This window comes from Lissotriton helveticus, chromosome 9 (assembly GCF_964261635.1).
Source record: "Lissotriton helveticus chromosome 9, aLisHel1.1, whole genome shotgun sequence".
NCBI lineage: Eukaryota > Metazoa > Chordata > Amphibia > Caudata > Salamandridae > Lissotriton > Lissotriton helveticus.
The window spans coordinates 693425549-693450226 of NC_136070.1; the positions used below are offsets into that span (position 1 = coordinate 693425549).

The 24678-nt window shown below is 45.2% G+C and overlaps 1 protein-coding gene across 1 annotated transcript in view; it reads left to right on the forward strand.

The window, feature by feature from the left end:
* The window catches only part of LOC144781795 (actin-related protein 2-like), a 123937-nt gene that overhangs the window by 67832 nt on the left and 31427 nt on the right, over positions 1-24678 (forward strand). Inside the window, exons 2-6 of the mRNA XM_078660797.1 lie at positions 1250-1360; positions 2781-2996; positions 6041-6113; positions 22570-22706; positions 23107-23256. Of these exons, the coding sequence (XP_078516923.1) occupies positions 1250-1360; positions 2781-2996; positions 6041-6113; positions 22570-22706; positions 23107-23256 (687 nt within the window). The remainder of the gene's footprint in view (positions 1-1249; positions 1361-2780; positions 2997-6040; positions 6114-22569; positions 22707-23106; positions 23257-24678) is intronic.

Sequence of the window (24678 nt, forward strand, 5' to 3'; positions counted from 1 at the left end):
TGAAAGGAAGCCTGAGCAAAGGTTACCAACAGCTAGTCTGCTAAGAAAAATGTATCAGAAATATTACAGGTTTAAAGAGGAACACCTTAAGAGAATGAAACGCACAGGAGGTACCACCAAAGTATTTAGAAGGGTGGAAAGTTTCTGCGATGCCATTTGGCATAGGTCATGTAGCCACTGCCAGCCAGCGCTTTGTAGAGGCAAAGCTGATCTTCAACTGACCAGCAAGAAGATCTACAACACAGACTAACGATAAATAACGTTTAAACCTGTGAAATGCCAGATAAGTAGCCAGTCTTCTGACCTTTACCTGAGATTTGTTTAGTCGGATCTATTGATGCATCTGGTTGATCTACACTATGTTCCAGGAGTATATCTGTCACTAAGGAAAGCATGTGTTAATCCTGATGTTCTCATCCAGTTACTTCGTTATAGGAAGGTCTAACATGATAATGCAAAAAAACTGAAACTTCTTAAGTTATTTTCCAGGGAAAACCAAGTATGTTTTTTATTACTAATGCCAATTTTCACTGCATAAGGGAATTAAATAAAATCCAATTGTGGATGTATTTGCTATGATATAATGTCAGAAATTTGGGAACTCATTTCAAATGTGCTTTAGAGACAGTGCAAGAATTTTCACTCCTTTTACAATACTGAAAGTGTTTTATTCTTGCCAGAAGAAGTGGGACTGTACCCAATATTATGGAAAGAGTTTCACAGGAAAGGAGTTTTTAGAGAAGAAAGTAAAGTACAGGGATTTTGGGAACAACTGACATTGGAGTACTGTCAAATGTGATGGTATAAACTGAGGAAATACAGCACAATAAAGAGGATCAAGAACTTAACGACTCAAGTTGAACAAATAAATTAACATTTGGCCCATTGTGCTCAGGCGCGATTACCATAATGTTGAATAAAGGATAAAGGGTAAAATTCTTCAAGCAGATGGAAAAACTAAATCAAATATAAAGAGGAATAACACGTTTTTAATATCGGTGAGTTCAGTTTATACTCTGGGCACAGGATAACGGAAAGGGGAGGCTGTGATTCTTGATAAGACCACTGTTTGAAGCTGGTTAATTAAACTTAATTGTGAAATTTAAAGTTAAGAGAGGTGTGGTGGTGTTTTGTTGTCCTGGTTCACTTGCCTTTCTCGTTTGGTTCTTTGACTCTGGATGGCCTTGCCATTATGTTCACATCATTATTTTCCATCTTTTTACTTGTCTCTTTCTTCTCCCTCTTGTAGTTTGTCAAGTGCGGTTATGCAGGCTCCAACTTCCCCGAACATATTTTCCCGGCCCTGGTGGGACGCCCGATCATCCGTTCTTCCACGAAAGTGGGCAACATCGAGATCAAGGTAAGAACTCTGGGGAGTCAGACAGATCGGTGAAGGGGGAGATGGTGTCTTTTTTTTGGCAAGTGGAACTTAACAGGAAGTAAAAAGCAGACACTGTATTTTAGCTTCAGTATAAGGAACAGTTTAGCCATTGACTCCAGGCTGAAAAAGGAAGTGGGTTTATTTTGGCACTGCGCGTGAGGCAAATTCAAACTATTGCATGTGTACACCTCAGATTGCCCTTTGTATGTGATGGATACTGTTCTTGCCTGACCTCTGGTGCGAGGATGGAGTTGATGTGAAATCAGCAAAGCTACACTCAGTTGTGTGAAGTTTCGTAGACTATTTTGGAGAATCCATCTCAGTATAGCTTGTCATGATGCGTACATTGAGTGAGACTTCGTAGGCTCTTCCGACACCAGTGAACTGCAACCTGAGGAACTTCCGTTAAGAGTACTGTGACGACTGTTTGAATTTAGAACTTGAACAATGTGGTGTAGACCACATGGGGCTTAGTTGTGCCACAGCTATTTTAAACTGGAGAACAGAGATGGTGAAGTAAAGAAATACAAATGGACGGAAAACGAATTAGCAAGTACACGAAAATCTTCAAATCATTTCTAAAAGAAGTATTACTTTGTTCATGGGTAAGCAAATCGAAAGATTATCCCAGAGCTTGGGACCAAGAAAGTTAAAAGTATGACCTCGGAGTGCCTACTCTCAATGTGGGTAATGGACATAAGGGAAAGAGCTTCGAAGAAGTCTTGATGTTTTAGGGAGTTAGAAATGCTCCTGGAGGAATGAATTGTCATAAAATAAGATTTAGACAATTGCAGCTGTTTGTGCTTTGACAGAACCTTGATTGGTTTTCCACTATGAGAATATTAAAGGGTGCTGCAAGTCAGGCTAGAGGTGTATCTGTGCTTGCTGAATGGGAGTGCTGGGACTTGAACTGTTGGGGGTGCTGCATAATAACACTGATACCCACAACAGAGCTGTTTAGAACTTATTGTTGGAATATCCGTAAATTACGTTTTGCTGAGTTGCTGATCGACTTCTCGGTACTTGAATGCCAATGAATACTTTAAGTCAGAATTGGTGCACACTGACAGAAATGCAGTTAGATCACAGTAACGGAATAAAAATAAATCTGGGTTTAGATAGATTGGCTTTATGTGTGACATAACTGGTGCAAAATCCAGATACTAGTTCACCGGCAAACCCATGTGTCCACGTAGTACTGGAAAAACTGAAGGTAGTAAAGAGCAGGAATAGGGTGCAGTGAGAGTGAGTGAGTGTGTGTGTCCAGTCTCTCTCAGTACTGGACTAGTGGGGGCCCTTCGGGTTTGGAATGTGGTGTATAAGTAGACCTGTACATTGCACCAGGCTTAAAGTACCTGAGAATAGTTTTGATGGATTCTTTTTGTTTTTCTGCGGGCAGGACCTTATGGTGGGAGATGAGGCCAGTGAGCTACGTTCCATGCTTGAGGTTAACTACCCCATGGAAAATGGTATTGTGCGCAACTGGGATGACATGAAGCACCTTTGGGACTACACCTTTGGACCCCAGAAGCTTAATGTGGACCCCCAGAACTGCAAGATCCTACTGACGGAGCCTCCCATGAATCCCATCAAGAACCGCGAGAAAATCATTGAGGTGAGAACCTTTGAGTTTTTTCTTCATTTTTACATCCTCAGCTTGGAGAAACTTTTCTTTTGAAGGTTACTTAAGATGATGACCACTTAAATGTGAGAAAGGGAATATTGTTTCATAGCGTTGTTCAGACACCACATAAAAGCTTCTACCCTGTCTCCTTTCTCTATATTGCTTGTGAGAACGGGCTGAAGTACTAAGCCTGGGTTAAATTAAAATAGATGATTTGCCTTCTAAAGTGGCAACTGCTAGCCATCAAAGTGGAGGTTTTTGAAACTCAAAACGAACTGGCATGCTCATGCAAGGGAAGGAATTTTAGTTGATGGAAAAAGTAGTTTCTGTTGAGACTCCCCTTTAGCCATATATTTCAAGAACACGTGTATGTTTAAGTGATACATTCTGCTAACCATGTAATGTTCCTCCCATTACAAATAACGCCAGAACTTGGGAACATTAACAAATGGGACTTTCTCATCTTGACAAGAGATTACATTTCCTATTACATTCGGATTGTTCGTATGCTGTGCTATTTTTTTCCCCTCATTATAATGTACCATGACTGTATTAAATGAAGGGATGCATAACTGGTTTTCACTGCACCCCCCAAATATGTGAAACAAAAAAATTACGTAGTATCTCAAAACTATTAGCATTATTTAAATTATGCTTTTTAAAGTAGCTCCAATCTGAGATGAACTCGGCGGCCAGAATACATGGGAGCTTAGGAGCCTTGTGTAGGTGTTCTTGCTTTTATTTTTGCTGGGTTTTTATATATGGCAACACGTAGCCTCACCGTTATTTCAGATAACAGTGATTTAACACCGGCTCCAGGGCTTAAAGTGGGCCAGGTCTTGCCAGTGCTGAGCACCGACAGTTCTTAAAAGCTGGTGCAGAGTCGATCCCTCTCCGGCTCTCCATTTTTGCCCTCACCCTCAGATTGAACCTCGCACTGCCTTTGATGTAACTTTAAAGAGACTCGTTATAGTTCTTTCACAGTGTCACCATTTCAGAACTGAAGCCTTTTCAGTAGGCTATACTACGAAGCCATGGTTGTTGCTTATTTATTTTATGCAACCATTGACAAAGCCAATAGTACTGGTTTGTTGTAAGTGTAATGTTACTTGCTGTATTATAGATATGGATATAATGACAGAAGTAGCAAAACACCAGTCTGGCGGAACAATAAGCTAAGCATAGGTTTTCAGCTTACATGCTTTTAAGCCACGTCCTTAATTAAATCAGTCGCGCCCCTTTGAGAGACACAACCCCCTCCCTAGTTTTTTCATCCCACTTGAAGCCCTGTCTGGCGCTAAAGCATAATCAATTTCATTCAGGGCCAGAGTTCTGCAAAAAAACACATTCGGCTTATTCTCACATGGTGGGAGCAGATACTGTGAAGAAGGTGCAGCCTGTCTGCTTCTAAACTAACACGGGTCACTCTTTCATCTCTGAACAAGCATTTGCATTACAATAGGTCTCGCATTTGCGAGAGTTTGAGCTATTGGCATTGTAAATGAAAATGCTTTTTATTTATGTGTTTTGAAAACTTGATAGCTGTACTTAAACATGCACTATGTAGGTATTCTGCGCACACAAATAAAATGCAGTGTCATTTGCAATGCCAATAGCGCACACTGACGTAATCGCGAGACCTATTGCATTGCAAATGCTTGTTGTTGTTTTTTTGTTTCAGGAACCTTCATTCTTTCATTTTCCATGCTGAAGTGGCTCCCTCATTGCAGATTTGTGTCAAAGGATGGGGATTTGTTACACTGATTGATTAACAATAAACATTGATTAGCAATAACTGTGGTCACAAAATGCCAGCTCACCAAATTTGTAACCAGAGGCATCGCTTTACTGTTGTAGATGTGATGATGCGTGTAACAGAGATGGCTCTGTTAATCAAATGCCCTTTCGCCCGGGCGATATCCCTGCCCTGCAGCGCCCCCTAACAGCCCACTTTGCTGCTGCTGATGCCCGCTGCTGCCCTCCATGATTTCAGCAATGCAAAGTGTCCGCGGCAGCGCTCCCAGAAACATTGTAAACAATGATCACATGGTTACTGGGAGCGAATTATGTGTCACTTGGGGAGGGGGGGGGGGGGGGGGGTGTTGCTAATGGTTGTTTTTTTAGTCCGAAGAGTTTTGTATATTCACTTATTGTGTATAATTGGATATTAAACATAATTTAATCAACGTATAACTGCACACATGACATCGATAACTAGGATGTTACAATTATATAAAAGTGTGTAAAGTTTCTACGATTAAAATTTTGTGAACAACGCAATTTTATCTAATGTTTGGAAAAAAATATCTTGTGGTGGATCTATATACGTCATAAAGTGGATTACATATCCGTTTTAGAGTGTGTAATTTTAGGGTGACCAATCTGAGTGAAAAATACCAAGGTGTAATATTATTGTTTTATCTTTTCCCTATCAAGTTGGTGTCAAAACAGAAACGATAATTATGTGGTTTTTGCATGCAGACAAATGTTGACTAACTGGCTACAAAATCGAACAACCGAATAATAATGCCGCAATGGGGCTACACAAATGTCCGCTCCACCAACCTATAAACAGGCCCAAAACTTACGTAGAGGCAGACTCAGGCTCTGTTTTAACGGCTAGACACGCGATTCAAAGATTACCACTTTCTAGGGGTAGGTGGCACTGTTGCAAGAAAGTGGTCACAATATGGCGGATGTGCTATACGTAAGGCTTCTCAAGAGAAGTCATACTTTTGTTGTACTTTAAAGGCCCTCTATTCTATTGCTCACGGTCAAACCCCGCCCACTACAAAAACATCAACAACATGGGATGTAATCCTCCCAGTGTACTTTTGAAGTTTGTATCTTGGCGACTTCACTATCTCGGTGTCCCCACCTCTGTCTCAGTCATATCCTGAATACAGCATGTCTCGAAGAAACAGGGCAAGCGCTGCCTAGGCCAGACCTAAAAAGGACAACCAACTCTATGCTGGTTTTGCATGCTTAAAGTTACACTAACTTGTACTCTGCCTTCTTTTTTTCTTCCATAACAGGTGATGTTCGAGACATATCAGTTTGAAGGGGTCTACATCGCTATCCAGGCTGTACTGACGCTCTATGCGCAGGGTAAGGACATGCACGCACACCTCTTTTAATCAGTCTCAATATATTCAATTCATCTCTTTGATGCATGGAAGTGCCAAAGTATTTTAGTGAATAACAGAACATGGTGGGGATACACAAAGGAGAGTTGTGCTAATCTGTTCTTTTCAAAGGGGGACTTGTTTATTATTTAAAACCATTTTAATAGGACCCTTTCCCAATATTATTAAATGCCTTAGATACTGCACAACAATTTCACTCTTTGAAAGTTTATAATAACCCTGCAACATGTTTAGGTGGTCCGGAGGGTTACTCAAAAAAGGCTTTCCAGGCTATCAGTGTTCAGTATGTTCGAGGCATGTGGGCTGCTAAATTCATATCTTAGCATTAGAATCGCCGCCTAGTGTTGGGCTCGGATGATCGCACATTGTTGTCCTGGAAGAGTCTTCGAAGTATCCTGAGATTTGTGGCTCCTCCCCTGGACTACAGTGCGCATGGGCATCGGCTCCATCCCCAGATTGTTTTTTTCCGCCATTGGGTTCGGATGTGGTCTCGACGTCTTACTGTCGGAACCAAGAAAAAATAACTTTTAGCGGCCAAAAGGCCTCGATTTTCTTGCGTCGGTATTGTCTGCGCACGGTCTCGAGTCTTCCGTCTCTTGGAGCCGGAATAAGCGGAGTTTTCTTCGCTCTCGGAACTTTGAGGCCTTCTCATCGCGACACGACTGCAAAACTTTTCGGACATGGAGCGGAGCCCGTTTAAGTACTGCCCGCTCTGTGGGTCCAAGTACCCACACATCGATCTACACCCCGTGTGTAACAAATGCCTTTCGCCTGACCACGACGACGGCAAGTGCAAGTTGTGTGCACAGTTCCGCTCAAAGAAGACTCTCAAGCTTCGGCGCGCGGTGCGCATGGAAGCTAAACAAGCGGCCCCGGATCCGGAGAACATCTTCGGCGACCAGGACGAGGAGGACCAGGGTCATCATCTCCAAATCTCCCCACCCGAGTCGGAGGTCGAGGCGGATCCGGGAGACGACGACGGAGTCGCGGGTCAAGGCCTTGAATACGTCGACGAGGTAGGAGACGACAATGAGATTTATGGGGCCGCGGCAGACAGCTCGGGGGACGAGCTCTGCCCCGAAGGTTACGAGGATACCGACCGGGACACGGGATCGCCTGTCGGCCTTACCCAAGACCCGTTGCCGCAAGCCACAGCCCCGCCTTCGGGCCCGGCCACGGACTTACTTGCTGAGCAGACTGTTTCGAAACCGAAACCATCGGGATCGACAACACCTAAAATGGCCGACCCGAAAACGAAACCGAAACTTAAGGACTCGAGTGTCCCTAAGATGGCTGCCGTGCCGGTGAAAACGACGGTGCCCGCTACCCCATCGACTCCGTCGACCTCCGGTCCGCAGAAGTCGAAGAAGTCCGTCGATTCCGATGCTGCAAAATCGAAACCGACGCCAGAGGAGGGGTCCTCCAAGAAAGATGGTCGGCACGGGTCAGCGGCTACGACGCCGTCCAAGCCCGCCAAAGTCGGCTCCAAGGAGGCTACGCAGGCACACGGAAAGAAGTCTGCGCCCCGAACACAGGAATCGGAGGCGGTAAAGACAGGATCCGCGCCCAAAGCGCACAAGGCCCACAAGGACGTCGGATCCGAGGGAAAGATCAGACCATCCTCGTCAGCGCCGAAACAAACTGTGAGTGAGGCGTCCCCCATAGCCGAATCACTGCAAAGAATCAGGGAGAAGGCCTTTGCCCCGTCGGCTCCGATACCATCGCCGCAGCCGCAAAAGGACACTCCAGCGAAGCCATCTGGGAAACTTCTCTTTATTTTGCCGCCGAAGGAGGCGCCGAAAGCATTTTCAACCAAATCGGCACCGAAACAGGTGATTTCTTCACCGACTGGCCCGCTTCCACGTCGGGTACTCGAATCCGAGGACGATTCAGAGCATTTCATCGACGCTGACACAGGCAAACTGACCCTCTATAAGAGGAAAATCACTTCGGAGCCAGTGGACTCCTATGTCATCCCACTAAAGAAGAAGAGGGTGCCCCTTGACGCCTCAGGCCTCACGGAACCAATCCAGCCTCCTCCGAGACGGAGCCCTACTCCCTCCCCAGAACACTCTGCGGGTGAGGGGTATGATGAGGACGAGCAGTACAATTTCCCAATCAATGAACCTGATGCACAACCGGATTCATATGATGACACTGGTGACCAGAACACCCAAGGTGCGGGCAGGACCCGCAGCTTTTTAATGCACGGGCATCCCCGACTGAGGATTCAGCAGGTTTTCATGCACTACTCGAAAGGGCGGCAGCCAATCATGATGTGGACATGCATGCCGACCCGGTTGAGGAAGACTTCCTTTTCGACACTTTTTCGGTCTCTGAAAGGACAGTAAAGACACTGCCTATGCTTAAAGGAGTCCTCAAGCATGCTGGGGACATATTTAAGGAGCCTACAAGAGCGAGAGTGGTCAACCCTCGCATTGAAAAAAAGTACAGACCTGCACCTGCAGACCCCGCATACATTCGGGGACAATTGCCACTGGACTCTCTTGTGGTCGCCAATGCCAGGAAACGTGCCAACTCCCAGACAACGGGTGAAGCTCCTCCCCCGGATAAGGAGTCCAAAGTGCTAGAGGCAGGGGGCAAAAGAGTAGCTGCACAGGCATCAAACTTTTGGCGCATCGCCAATACACAGGCACTCTTGGCGCGTTACGATAGGGCGCACTACGACACCCTAGAACAGATTGTACAACACCTGCCTCCACAGTTCCAAGAGGGCACCAAACTGCTTATTGAGGAAGGAAAGCTAATCTCAAACGCAGCCATCAAGTGTGCACTTGACGCTGCGGACACAGCTGCTAGAGCTATCAACACTAGCGTTATGCTGAGACGACAAGCGTGGCTCCGCATCTCAGGGTTTAAACCGGATATTCAGACAACAATTCTTAATCAGCCAGTCAATCCTGATAGTCTGTTTGGTCCAGATGTTGACACCACCCTAGAGAAAATAAAGAAAGACACGGAAACTGCTAAGTCTATGGGGGCCCTACAGTCACAACAGTTTCGTGGCAGCAATTTTCGTCACTCAGGTGCACGTGGAGTCACCAGAGGACAAATGGGTCAACAATCCCAGTTGTCAAAAGGTGGGGCACAATCCTCGTTCAAAAAACAGAACAAGGGAGGTTACAGAAATAACAGCAACAGAGGTCGCGGCAGAGGAAACAACAGCTCCCGCTCCTCTACTCCAAGCAAACAGTGACTCTCTGTCACTGCCCCCCGACCACCTAACACCTGTCGGGGGGAGACTGCAGCAGTTCCTGCCCGTCTGGAGAAACATCACCACAGACAGGTGGGTGCGACAACTAGTCCAGTATGGTTATTGCCTAGAGTTGAAGTCCACTCCACCCAACATCCCGCCAAGGCAAAGGCCTATGTCCGCAGAGCACTTGCTCTTATTGCAGCAGGAAGTAGTGGTGATGCTGCAAAAGGGAGCAATGGAGCTCGTGCCGGTGGGAGAGGAAGGCATGGGGGTATATTCCCTGTACTTCCTTATTCCAAAGAAGGACGGATCTCTCAGACCCATTCTAGATCTACGTCCCCTCAACCTGTACATACTATCAGAACATTTCCACGTGCTTACACTGCAACAGATTCTTCCCTTGCTAAACCAGGGAGACTTCTTAGCAACCTTAGATCTCAAGGATGCTTATTTCCACATTCCACTACACCCGTCACACAGGAAATACCTCAGGTTCACTATTCAAGGCAGGCACTACCAGTTCAAGGTCCTACCCTTCGGAGTCACAACAGCCCCGAGGGTGTTCACCAAGTGTCTGGCGACAGTAGCGGCGCACCTCAGGAGGCAGAACATCCATGTCTACCCCTACCTAGACGACTGGCTCGTGCAAGCCAAGTCAGAGCAACAGTGCGCCGCAGACATGTCGACTACAATTCACCTTCTTCACGATCTGGGTTTCTCCCTGAACTACCCAAAATCGCATCTTCAGCCGGCGCATGTCCGGCAGTTCCTAGGTGCGACGATCAACACCCTGACGGCCATGGCTCAGCCAAACCAAGTCAGGATAGACAGCATGCAGGCTCTGATCCAAAGGTTCAGGCCACAACACTCGCTTCCAGCGAGAGTGTTCATGCAGTTGATAGGCATGATGGCCTCCTGCATCTTCATAGTCCCTCACGCACGGCTACATATGCGCCCGCTCCAGGAGTGCTTAGCGAATCAGTGGACACAGGCTCGTGGGCAATTGACAGACCTAGTGTTGGTTACCAGTCGGGCATACGACTCTCTGCATTGGTGGACTCCACACAACCTTTGCAAGGGCCGACTGTTCCAAGAGCCTGTGCCGCAGATTGTCCTGACAACGGACGCATCTCTCCAGGGATGGGGAGCTCATGTGCTTACTTACACAGTGCAGGGACTATGGACGACGCAGCAACAGAAGATGCACATCAACTATCTGGAACTGATGGCAATCTTCATGGCGCTCAAGTCCTTCATTGTACATCTGTGCAACAAAGTCGTGCTAGTCCGGACGGACAACATGACCGCGATGTACTACATTCAAAAGCAGGGAGGCACCCACTCGCCACAGCTGTCTCATCTGGCTCAGAGCATGTGGAAGTGGGCCATTCAGAGGAACATTTTCCTCATGGCAGAACACCTCCCAGGAAAGGACAATCAGATGGCGGATCTGCTCAGCAGGTACAGCCATCAAATGCACGAGTGGGAGTTACACCCATCTGTCCTCCACCCGTACTTCCGGCAGTGGGGTCATCCGGAGATAGACCTGTTTGCCACAAAAGAGAACGCAAAATGCCAACACTTTGCCGCCAGGTTCCCTCACCCACAGTCGCAGGGGAATGCGATATGGATGAACTGGTCAGGCAAATTTGCGTACGCTTTTCCGCCAGCCCCTCTAATACCGCTGGTCGCAAGAAAGCTAAGGCAGCACAAGATGACTCTCATCCTAGTTGCTCCAACGTGGGCGCGCCAGGCTTGGTACACCACGTTCCTCGAACTCTCAGTGGTGCCGCATCAAAGACTGCGCCTCACGCCCAGTCTTTTGACGCAGAACCATGGAGAAATTCAGCATCCAGATCCGCAACAGCTCAACCTGGCGATCTGGCTCCTGAAGTCCTAGAGTTTGGATACCTTAACCTACCTCCGGAGTGCATGAACATCATCAAGGAGGCGAGGAAACCAACTACTAGAGCATGCTATGCTGCAAAGTGGAAGCGTTTTGTCATTTACTGTACAGCCAATGACATCAACCCGCTAGATGCATCTATCCCCAACATCATCTGCTATCTGTTGCATCTTTACAAGTGCAATCTAGCGTACACTTCCATTCGGATACATCTATCCGCCATAGCGGCTTATCTCCAGAACAGGCAGCACCTCTCTGTCTTCAGAGTGCCCGCCATTAAAGCCTTCCTTGAAGGTCTGAAACGAGTCATTCCCCCAAGAACACCGCCAGCTCCGGTGTGGAACCTCAATGTCGTTCTCACCAGACTGATGGGACCACCATTTGAGCCACTGCACTCGTGTGAACTCCAGTTCCTTACGTGGAAAGTAGCTTTCCTTGTAGCTATTACGTCTCTGAGGCGTGTCAGTGAGCTGCAGGCGCTCACAATCCAAGAGCCATTCATTCAAATTCATCCAAATAGGGTAGTGCTACGCACTAACCCCAAATTCCTTCCGAAGGTGGTGTCACAGTTTCATCTAAACCAAACTATTGACTTACCAGCATTCTTTCAAAACCCGCAAACGGTGGCGGAAAGAATGCTCCATACCTTAGATGTACGGAGGGCGTTGATGTACTACATAGACAGAACACAACCCTTTAGAAAAACAAAACAACTCTTTGTTGCCTTCGCACCACAACACAAAGGCAACCCGATTTCCAAAGCAGGGATAGCCAGATGGATTGTTAAGTGCATCCAGATATGTTATCAAAAAGCCAAGCGCACTTTAACAATACCCCCCAGAGCGCACTCCACACGCAAACTGGGGGCATCCATGGCTTTCCTAGGGAACATTCCTTTAGAGGATATTTGCAGAGCAGCCACGTGGGTTACACCACATACCTTTACAAAACACTACTGTGTTGATGTGCATTCCAAGCAGCAAGCTGCTGTAGGACAGGCTGTTCTGAAGACACTTTTTCAGGTTTCTGCAGCTGGCACGGGCAACCGCCGCTGATGGAGGGACTGCTATGTATTCTATGCTAAGATATGAATTTAGCAGCCCACATGCCTCGAACTGAATATGCTACTTACCAGTATGCATCTGTTCTTGGCATGTAGGGCTGCTAACATTCATATCGCCCGCCCTCCTCCCCGGTGCCTGTCGCAGCTGCAGATATACTATTGTATTTATTCATTAGCATGGACATCCTTTACACTTTTCACTCCATCTTCTGCCACAATGGCGAAAAACAATCTGGGGATGGAGCCGATGCCCATGCGCACTGTAGTCCAGGGGAGGAGCCACCTATCTCAGGATACTTCGAAGACTCTTCCAGGACAACAATGTGCGATCATCCGAGCCCAACACTAGGCGGCGATTCTAATGCTAAGATATGAATGTTAGCAGCCCTACATGCCAAGAACAGATGCATACTGGTAAGTAGCATATTCATTATCCTCCATCTCCTAATAGAAGTCTGCCCATGGCTTGGACCAATGTATTCTTCTTAAAGTCACTTAATACCTAAACTTACCACAAAAAACATGAAATAATTTTGGGCACTGACTGGCATGGGTAGTAGTGAGTGAGTTTATTTGATTCAAATAATTAAAATTGTTAAAAAACAAATGGCGCATGCCATAAAACACAAATAAAATGTCATTCATAGGCCCACTATTCTTGTAAAAAGATTCGGGCATTCTATCGTAGATAACAATAAAATATAACAATGCATTAGACTCTGTTAAATACTTTTCATGTAAACACGATCATTGTTGAGTCTATCAGCAAATGATAGAGATCCAGAGTGTCATCTGGTTGGCACCTTGTGAGTTGTTTGTTTTCACTGATGGAACGTCCCTGCCGACACTTGCATGCTCTCACCGAAAGTCTGCCTCCTTTCCCCTCCCGCAGTCATTCTAGGGCAGTGATTCTTAACATTTTGACTTATGTGGAATCCCACTTAATCATTAGTAAAATCAGTGGCCCCCAATGAGACATTACTAGAATCCAGTGACTCCTACGGAGCCATTACTGAAAGCCGGGAGCCTCGGACAAAGCAATTTTAATGGTTTGGACTGCAAAACATCACACACAAATACAGACACGTGCATTCATCAAGCAAATACAAAAAATGATAATTTATTAAATTCACAGATATATACAAAGACAAATCACATTTTTAAGTTTAATAAAAAGGTTAGAGCTTGTTGAAATTCAATGGACGTCACCCAATGTCCATACTATATTCTTTTTTGATGCACTGGACTGCTCCCATGAATCATTCGGAGGATACCAAATTATTTTTTAGCCTCCAATTTCAAATTCCTTCACGTTTTGCCTTTTCATTCATATACTCTTTATTAACCTGTTAATACTTTGTAATTTCCCAAGCAGTCACAGACCCCCTGAGTATGCATTATGGACCATCTGGGGTCCCCGGACCACAGGTTAAGAACCGGTGCTCTAGAGTGAGGAAGTGAAAAGCTTGTCGCTTCGGGGTTTCCTTATGTTCTAAGCTGTGTAAAGTAAATCCCGAGAGACAGTCTTTCTTTAGATTACATCCGTAATTCATTTGCAGGGTGCAGAAAGATATACTCTATCCTGATTGAGATCAGTGGCTCTGCAGGCAAGCTGCAGTAGACTGCAAAATTATAGTAATGCAAGCCTGCTAAGAGTTTTGCCTGTAGTTCAGACCCTTGTGACACTGCCATGCCACGACTTGGTTTAGGAAGTGTAAGCCTTTCAGTAGCAGCAGTGGCCTGTGTGACAGACTTTTATTGCATATGTAAGTAGGCGAAATCTTTCAACTTTATCTTTTGGGCCAGTATACATGTTACCTCCTCCTCAATTCAGTTTAGCAGGTGCTGCCAATTAACTCCACTAGTCAAGAGTGTTTGTGGGCCTAAGTATATATGTATTGGAAGAAACTGTACCGGAGACGTCGCTCATTAACCACTAACTTTATCAGGAGTGCAGCTGTCATTGGTGGTGGTACACTGGCTCTGCATGTTTTTGAGAGGTTTTGAGAAGCCCACTGCTTCCCAGCTATGACTGTTTTTACTACCAATCTGCAAGCAGGAGTGGTCATTTTCCTGGCTTGCATTATAGCCGTGACACTTTTGCGAGACAATTACATCCCCTTTTAGTTCCCGCCTAATTCTAAAATGGCACCCTGCCCTTCTTGCCTCTTCCAATCTTATTTTCTCTAAAAAATAATTCTAATCCAACCTACCTATGATATTGTAAATTAATATGTGCTTTTAAACCTTGTTATTTCTGTGTAAAGGCAGTTAACAAAGTAATCCACCTTCTCTGTTTAACATTCTAATTCTTTGAGCAAAAAACACTCCTTTCCCATATCTTTTTATCAAAGTTATGGCAATGTGAATAATGTTTCTCTGTGGGAGGTGGGGGGGGATGTTAAGTGTTGGTTTGATTTACCGTGGCTCCTCGGGGCATTTTTTGAGGTGGGGCCAAATTCCCCTTTGATCCTAGGGACCTCCAGAGAATCCGGACACCTGATGTACCCTTCGGGGGCACTTGTCAATTGGAGTAACTTCCAAAATTCTGCATACCCTCTGCCTGCTCTGTCTTCCCCTGAAATCTGTTTGCCACCATCTCCTCTGTTGAAGCAGAGGCCTTCTCCATCCTTCGTACTGCTGTCTGATGCAGTGCCGGCTCGATGCCTCTTGTTGTTAACTGACTTTAAGGGGTCTACTATACATGCTGCCAGGGATGAAAAGACTATGATAGCAAAGCATGGCCTTCTTTAATGTCTGAGAACTAGAGGCATAACATTATTGGATAAACTATAATTGGAAATATACTAACGATAGACTGCTACCAAGATCTGTCAGGGTTTGATAAAACTAGAGTATCAAAAACTGAAAATAACAATATGATGTGTTGTGCAATCTAGTTTAATACAATAGTTGGCAGGTGGCTATAGACGTGCTACTGCCCGGCTAGCCAGCCATTGCCCAAAACGCCATCACTCTTAAACCTATACGTTTAATGAGAAATGCAAAACTACAACTAAAATGACCAACGGTACCATATGTGACATTTGACCACCTGATAGCTAAATGGACACATTTTATTATGGAGATGAATATGATGATGCAGAAGGTAAAAAGCATATAAGGAGTGTTCTGTGGTTGGCTAAGGATAGGACACATTACATTTTCACAGATTCTATTGTGGTGCAATCTTGAATAACACAGATACCTCTTAGGGATGTAGCATTTAAATGTGTTAAGTAATAGTAAGGGACACATTGTTACATAATTAAAAGACTTTTAATGGAGAATATGCTTTTGAATATTGTATACTTTTTTTGTTTGTTATATGTCACAATAGCATGAGGTGAGGGTTGTGGAGGTTATTCTGTGAAGGTGTGATGGGAAGTGCAGAAGTGACGAGCCGCAGCTGTGCCCCGGAGCCGCCAAGTCTGGCATCAACGCCCAGCATTAACGCACTAACGAGTGGATAGAGGCTGCGAGTGATTAGGGCGACCAAGCTCCTGAGAGGCAAGTGAGCGGTTGTGCAGGGGGCGCGACAAGGCTAATGCTACGGTTCTTCCCGTATGCGGAGAGGTGGTCGTCGCTAGGCCGGTGCGGCTTGTGCAAAGGAGAGTACCGCCACACCCCCTCCTGCGCCCCTGAGTCAGTGCTCTGTTCAGCTGGGGTCGCCTGCTCTGGTGATTTGGAAACAAAAGGGAAGTTGAGCCGTCAGCCGCAGCACCCCCCCTGCTCCTATGATAAACACCGGCATTGGCAAAGGAAGGCAGGTGCTGCCAAAAATTGTACACCGACTCCAGAGTGGAAAGGGGCATCTGCATCTGGGCAGAAGCTCTGAAGGGGGTCATGTTGATGTGGCTCCCCTATGAGAGAACGGGACAAAAGATATCAGCCGGCTGACTTAGTCAGCAGATGGGGGTAATTTGGCTCAGGGAAAAACGGAGTACAGCCATTGATAGCAGGAGGAGGGGTAAGTCCTGCGCCCAACAGTATTAGTTGCGTCTTTTTTGCTCCATCGGACTCACCATTCTCCCTGACTTTTTCAAAAATAGGAAGGGGAGGCGTGAGTAGCCTCAGGAGGTCTCAAGGTTGTGGAGGTGGCCAGCATTAGTCTGGGGCAGTTCCGTTGTAGTTTCACCACCCCCTGCTCTTCGTCCTCCTATCGCTGCTCTCTTCTCTGTGAATAACTACATTGAATCAGGATCTACACACCAACCTCCGAGGTGACAATCCGGCCATACAGCGACAAATTTACTTAGGGCTGCCAACGGTTCCAGAATTTGAAGTTTTCGTTACTGTTCTCGACTCGCTCCAGGCTAGTTTTCGATTTTCTAGCTGCATGGGTAGAACCAAAGTGCCAGGGGTTTCGAAGCCATGTAGCGCAGTGTAATACTGCGATACAGCTTTCACTCAAAATCAGAGGAAATACGCATATATAGTAACTAGCTGAAACTTCGTCAATCGCATTCAGCTGCAGAGGTCGGAAGTGGAAGTGTCTCGTCCACAGCGAGTAAGCGGAGGAGGCGTTCAGGCAGGCAAGCCAGCCTGAGTGAGATGACCTCAAGAAAATTACGCTCAGGGCCTGTCATTTCCTTGTCACCAAGACAATCCCGTAAGGAGATCGCACAGCGGTACTAGGCTGTTAAAGCAGCTTTGTTATAAATCTCATCCAGGCATCACCAGTTTCTTCCGAAAGATGCCCTGGATCGTACCTGAGATAGTAGCAGTGGTCCCAGAGGGATTGGTTCCTAATTCCAATCTGGTAGCGCCCTCTCCTTTAGACCTTGTGGAATCTTAGGGGGAGGAGGGCTATTGATTCCCTGCTGTGGACCGGACTCTGATAAATTAAGGTGTTCAGGATGGCCTAGTTTGGCAACCCTCCAACGCATCTTGGCTCTCAAATATGGTTATGAATGCCGTCGTCGTACAACAGAACCAGCCTCACATTTCCCTGAATAGGTCTAAGATAGACTGAATGCCTGCGGTTACAGCAGTCAGGGGGTGGGGCATCTGTATGGGATTAAGCCAGGACGGTGGTCCCGAAGAACCTTTGGGAGATGATCCTAGTATAATCGAGAGGACAACGCTATGTAAAAAAGCGAATTCTGGGGAAGATTATACACTCCCAGATATCGACATAGAAGCTCAAATAGGGGGTTGGGGAGACCCCCTTGACCATACTTATAAGGATGATCACCCAATGTGTAGACCTATTGAAAAAAACTCTCTAATTTTAAGTTCTTCTCCTAGGCGCCTCTCCTTGCCCCCTTTATATTGTAGCTCAAGTCATTTGATTGGTTGTTCTTCGGAACCTGCTCACAATGTATGTTTGCCTTGTACACAGCCAAAGATTGGAAACGATGGGAATGGTGTTCCTTTGCAATATCTTTTTTGTATCGAAATCTTTTTATGTTCTATTCCTAGTGGAAAAAACTGTATTTCTCATCATATATTGGAAATGATATCTGTAATGTTGTTCGAAGTGCAGAAGGCAAATAAGTTTGGCACCGTCAAAACTATACTTTCGACACACTCCCATATGGAAGCACCTGCGAATGACAGCCCATTACCATCTGCTCCTTCGGGAGGGTTGAGAGATGTCTCTGTTCAAGCGGGTACACCCCTTTATTTGCTGTCCCCCACAGAACCCGTGTGCAACCTTGAAAAGGAAGAACTTTGTTTAAATACATTATTTGGGGAGGTAGAACAAGGCCCCCTTCAGGAAAATCTATATGATTTTTTTTCCTTTGTTTAAAAATGGTTACAAAAAAAGGGTCATCGGAGAAGTTGAGAAAACCAGAGGACTTGTCTCACAGTTGGGTAAGGGAGGAGGAGGTTTTAACTCCCTCTACCTCCCATGCCCAGTACTCTAATCTGCCAAGGGGTGGCAGGGAAGAAGGGCAACCCCATAAGAAATCATAAGGGGGAAAATATGAAGAGGAAACATAAAAAGATAAGACGACTTTCCAAACGAAAAACGACATGGTTGCAATTTTTACGATCAGATTGATTCACATACAATGATGGAGGGAGATCCTTAATCTCTGTTTTATAGGGGAAGTTCCTATGGAGGCCCCCACACCGCATATGGTGACAGCCGGGAGGTTGGGGATTCTGTTGCGGCAGTGTCTTCACCGAATTTGTCACCGCAGTCCACCCAAGAAGCCCAACTCCCCATGATTTACGAGCTGATTGACCCCTCGGGAGGGGAAACGGGAATGGGATGTGAAGTTTTCATGCCCCAGACAGGGTCCGGGGTTAGGGTGGTCGGAAATCTAGAGGGGTGGGTTCAAGTGCAGAGTGCCATTCAGGATGGGCCCCATAGAGCTCTCACAGGGACCATTCTATTGCCTAATAGAAATATGGAGGGCGCGCCACCCAACGCTTCTGACTCACATTCGAATACTCAGCCTAATGGTGGTGCTTAAGCTTCTAGCTACAGGGATAGGGTTCCTTTATGGATCCCCTCGAGGGACACCATAAAGAGAACCAGTGTTGTGCAGAATGTTTCATCCTCTATTCTGGACTTCACTTGGTTATTCGGCAACAAATCTTTTCCGATAAATAGAGGATTTATGCTCCACTTTTTCTCGAACATCGAGGCCTTAAAGTTGATATCCAGTAGGGATGTTCTAAACATGAATATTAATTCATTTGTTGCTTTTCCCTATTCTGTAACTCCAGCATTCTCCTCAGCAGGCATGCCAGGCTCACGGTTTCAATCAGAGGTGCAGCAACACCTATTGAATGTTCCTTTTGATGTTGAGCATCTGTTTGACTCCCTGATGGATAAGATGCACTCCTGTATCTCAAAACAGTTAGTCTCTTGCAGAAAACTCGCAAAGTGGTCTATCTGTTGCCTCCTACACCTATAAGAGGCATGCCTTGCTTATCAAGGTGCAGGACATTAAGGCTTTTATGGAGGGTATTATGAGGGTAAAACCTCCAAAAAAACGCCCCATGCACCTGTGTGGAAACTGAATTTGGTACTCTCACAACTCGTGGGTCCTCCCTTTGACTTCCTACAATCAGTTGATCTACAGTTCTTGTTTTAGAAGGTGGTCTTCCTAGTTGCTGTTACTTCCCTCCGATTAATTTGTGTGTTTTAGGCTCTTAAAAGAACCATTCATCTTGGTTCACAAAGATAGGGTGGTTCTTCATACCAACGCCAAATTTCTCCCTAAAGTTGTCTTACCTTTTCACATGATGGCTACCATTGAGCTTGCCTGCCCTTTTCCCACAACCTGAGTCTGTAGCAGAAAGGGCCCTTTGCCCTCTAAATTTTAAGACTGCCCTTGTGCATTCTATTGCTAGAGCAAAGCCTTATAGGATGTACTGTAAACTTTTTGTGACCTTCACCAAGCCCCACAGGGCTCATGCCATCTCTAAAGCAGGCCCTGAGAGATTATTTAGTGCATCCAGATTTGCTGTGCTAAGGCCAAGCGCCCACTACCCGTGCCCCCTAAAGCACACACTGCATACAAGAAGAGAGTTACCCTATGCTTTTTGGGTAATATCCGTATAAGTGATAACTGCAAGACTGCTTCTTAAGCAATTCAACGCACCTTCACCAGGCACTATTGTGTGTACGTTCTTGCAGGCCAAAGAACCCTTTTTTCAAACATCTGCATTATCTGCTTGCTAGCCACCACTTTAGAGAGGAATTGCTTTATAGTCTATGCAGAACATCGTATCTACAGCCACTAATGCTACGAGCGGAAAATGCTACCCTGTAACCATCTGTTTGTAGCATCTAGTGCTATAGATTCACATGCACCCACCCACCCCCTTTGTGGAAACACCAATGATCACTGTTTGTTTGTCCTTCTCACTCCCTTTTAAGATGCACAGCACACTCTGTCTTAAGTACTGCTCCCCACTTAGACTATTTGCTGAAAGGAAAACCTTAAGAGATGGAGCCAGTGTGCTGGTGCATTATGGACCAAGAATTGAATCACTACAGGTTTTGTAACACAAGTGACTTCGAAGAAAAACAAGTTGTAAATGTCTGGCCCGTTGTCCAGCATTTCAATATGCATGACTATGGGTCACAAACAGATGGTTATGGGGTAGGTAACATTTTCCTTTCAGTCGCAGTTCCTGCTTGTATCCATAAGACCGTAGTCTGACTGTTTTTTTTTCCAGGAGGAGCTACGGGCATGGGTAATATTTAGTTAAGATGTTTGTTACAGAGTACTTTGAAAAAAGCGGGAGGAGAAGCTAAGCACTAGAATGAATGACTAATATTAGATGCAGGCAGGGGGTAGGTTGTGTGCAACAATTATGGTACAGTCTTGGCCCAGTGTTTTTCCAAACACTGCTCGTTTGATGTGGCGTGGTGTTAACGAGACATTAGAACAGTTACTTTTTTGAGGGCTTTCCAGAAATTGTGGTAGTTTGTTCCATCCCGATGAACAGGTTCAGTGATTTCCACATTCCAGGTCCCTGAGCTCTCAATGACTTGCTTTCATGTTTATTATGTTTGAGAACTAACTTATGGTTTAAAGTTTCTATTGAGCACTTAGTGGCCAGATTCCACAAGTATCCTGGGCCTTTAGCTTAGAATGCTTTGTACACGGTGAAGAGGACTTTGACTTTTATTGTTGCATCTACTGGGAGCCGGTAGAGAGCTTTTAAGGCTTGTTTTTTTGTGGTCCCACCAATGTAAAGTTGGGCAAACTCTGGCTGGTTGGTTCTGGAGCCTTTAATACCCATAGAAGAGTTTATTTGAAGTCCAATGAAAATGATGTAGAATAGTCAAGAAAGGCCATCACAAGGCATCTTGTCAGTTCCACCTGTTGTCCATTTTGGTTGAATGGAAGGATCCAAATTGTTTCATTTGACCAGCCTGTTTTCCTGTGAACTGAAAGAGACCGGAATTTAACCCCTTCTGCGCTCATGACGAGCTCAGCTCGTCATGAGGTTTACCTGTCGTGCGCTCATGACGAGCTGAGCTCGTCATGAACCGCGGGGTTTTAAAAACTTCAGCGCGCAGCGGGAAAACCCGCCGCGTGTTTGTGGTTAATATGACTCCAATGTTGTTGACTTTCAGGCAGCTGTAGGTGATGCTCCTAGACTGGAGAACCATTTGAATGACGGAGAGGAGGATTTTTGACCCTCATTCTGAAGATGTCTATTATAGCTCCGTTCAGGCAGCGGGATCTTGCCTTCAGCCAGAATAGTCCATAGAGCATGAAGGTGAAGATGTTGACCTTCTTCTGAGACCTGCTTTCCAGACAAAAATGGATGCGGGTGTCATTGGCTGACACTTGTAGATTAACGTGGAACAAATCTAAAAGGTGTCCCAGTGAACACACCTAGATGTTGAAGAGTAGACATGGATGGGATGAGCTCTGTGGTAATAATATAAATTCCCCAATTTCTGCAGGAACATGCTAGATCTGAAGAAGCCACTGTTGAATGGCCTTCACCATTCTACACCAATGGCAGATAAAGTTCAGCCTTTAATTTTCCCTCTAGAATTAGCATTTCCCTATGAAATTTGAGCATTTTATATCAGGCAACAAGTCTTGCATTGCAATTGGTAGATACATGTTGAATAGCATTTCTGCAGAGCAGCCAAGTTTATTGGAGGTTACACGTGAGGGTTGACTGTTTGAGAAGTTAATACACCAATTCAGGGTGTCCGTGCATTGTATTAAAAGTGATAGCACTCAAATTTAATGGCAGATGAAGACCTGCACGCTCTTCCTGCCTGCCCATATGTGGACCTAGTTTTGAGACACGACTAAATGGACCACAGCTTTGTCCTTGCTTTATTTTTACAGTTTGTAAAATTAATGAACTATGTATTCATTCTATTTTAATGCATAGTCTGCTCTGCTTTTGAACTACATCAGTCGGCATTACTACTGCATGTTCAGCTTATATGAAAATCGTTTTCAAGCACACAACGGAAGACAGCACAGCCACAGCACACACATGTAACTTTGTTTATATTGTACATGTAAGGCTTACATTGCTTATAAGCACTCACAATGTACGTTTAGATTGCTGACACTGTGAGCAAGTGGGACCCCTGGGGTTAGCATCCAGGTGTTCCTCTTTGAGAGCTATCCTTGTGGGCTATTTCTCTCCTCTGAACGTTCTCATGCTGATTCTGACTAGGATGTGCAGCTCTAAAGTGTTCTTTTCAGTGACCAGCTATATCCAGACTTCTGTGTGCATGTCGTGATGCTCTCCAGCTAAGTTCCCTTCTTCTCCACCTTCAGGACTGCTCACTGGGGTAGTTGTGGACTCTGGAGATGGCGTGACCCACATCTGTCCTGTCTACGAGGGCTTCTCATTGCCTCATCTTACCCGTCGCTTGGACATTGCTGGCAGAGACATTACACGCTACCTCATCAAGGTGAGGTGTGCTTTCTTCTACAGTGTGACAAAGTGAGCAGCCAAATAAAAACTTAATATAATGGATACGTTATCTGCCATTTTGGTTGCGATTCTGGGATGTTCTGATCATCTTTGCATGCTGTTGGGTGTGTGTATTCCATGTGTAAGTTGAAGAGAGGCAGAATAATCTTAGCAGGAAAGGGAAGAACACCCATGCTAAACTTTATCTTTGTTTCTTCCACTCTTCTTTTTTTACCATTATTCTATTGTTTTTACTCTGTATTCCTTACCACCCTCTGCCCCTTACCTTTTTCCTTTTTTGTGTTAATCTTTTTTCATATTCTAATCTCTGATCATTCTCCGGCGATGCATCTTCTTTTCTTCTACACTATTCCTTTGCTCTTGGGCTCATCCAATAGCTTCTGCTCCTGAGAGGATACGCATTTAACCATTCGGCTGACTTTGAGACCGTGAGGATGATGAAGGAGAAGCTGTGCTACGTGGGATATAACATCGAGCAAGAGCAGAAACTGGCCCAGGAGACTACAGTACTAGTGGAATCCTATACGGTGAGTGATACCAGTGGTCCTTAATCACCATCCCACAACCACGAGTCTTTACAAGTGTGAATGTTCCATGCACAGTACTCTTTTCTGAGAGATTCTTCAGTCCGTTCTGTTGAGGGCCGGGCCTTTTTTTCTGACCTCTAGGCACACCCAGACTTTCCGGAAGCATATAAATCAATTTTGGGTTCTTGTCTTTATTTTTCCTAGCTATTTTTGTAAGGATGCACAATTATATACCTAGCTGCAAGAGCAACAAATAATTTGACAAGTATCTGGAGAATGCAATTAGCACTGAGAGAGATGATGTAAATAGTAGTTATGATGCCAACAGAGACAAGAGAATTCTGAGTGGATGTCTTTTAAGCTTTCTCTTGAATGATTGTAGGGTGTAGTTACTTCTTATGGTACTGTTTTGGAACAACACCAGCAATTATTTCATAGCAAAAACAAACATTGTTCCAAAGTCTTCATTCATCTGAATGTATTTTAAAAGTTGATTATCTGCCTATCATTGAAAATCATCTTCAACATGTTCCCACTTAGATACTGTCCAGCATATCAGTACATTTTCTCTAAGAACTCCACTTTGTTACGGTCTTAGCTACCCAATATCTGGTTGTAATTGGATGGGACTTTAAACACACAGATTCCCCGCCTGTCATGCCCTTTAACATGCTGCCTTTTATTCCACATTCTCAATATCATATCTTCTCAGCTGGCATACTCCGAGGAATCCCCCTTAGCCTGATTCATTTCAATCGCATCTATTCTCAAGTCGGTCCCTCCTTTTCTGATCACTCATTTACATGACAATCCCAGTGCCTGCCATGCCCCCGCCAACCCCTGTCAGTCTCTCCAAGTGCATTTTTTCCAAACACCAGCTGTGACTATCACGAAGATGACTTCCAGGACTTTCCGGTTATCAGACCTGCCTCAACCATTATCCTACCTTTCCTGCTGCATCATGCTGCAGAGCTGGTCCTGCCCTACCTAATGCCTAGGCTCCCAAGGACATGAACTCTTGCATTAGTGGCCATCTCAGGAAAAGATGGAAGCTCTACAGCCCAGAGGCACAAAAAACATGCAGATATTTGATCGCCCCCCGACTTCCCTTCTATACTTGAATCAAAATCATCAGACTCGTTCTCCTTTTTTCACTATCACTCTTTCAAACTCTCAGATGCCATCCAAACTTGACCATTTGCCCTCACATCCCATTGCTGTGTTACAGCTCATGACTTTACAACCATGATCTCATCATAAATTCACATCATCGGGTATCCCTTTTTCCTTGTCTCCTTTTCTCTCATTTGCCTCACCAGCCTGTTAAAGTCAGCTCTCTACATTCCTCAGCAATCATGTCCCCATTCCTTAAGCAGAAAATCCTTATAGAACTTCTGACCACTTTATCCTACAAATTTTAAA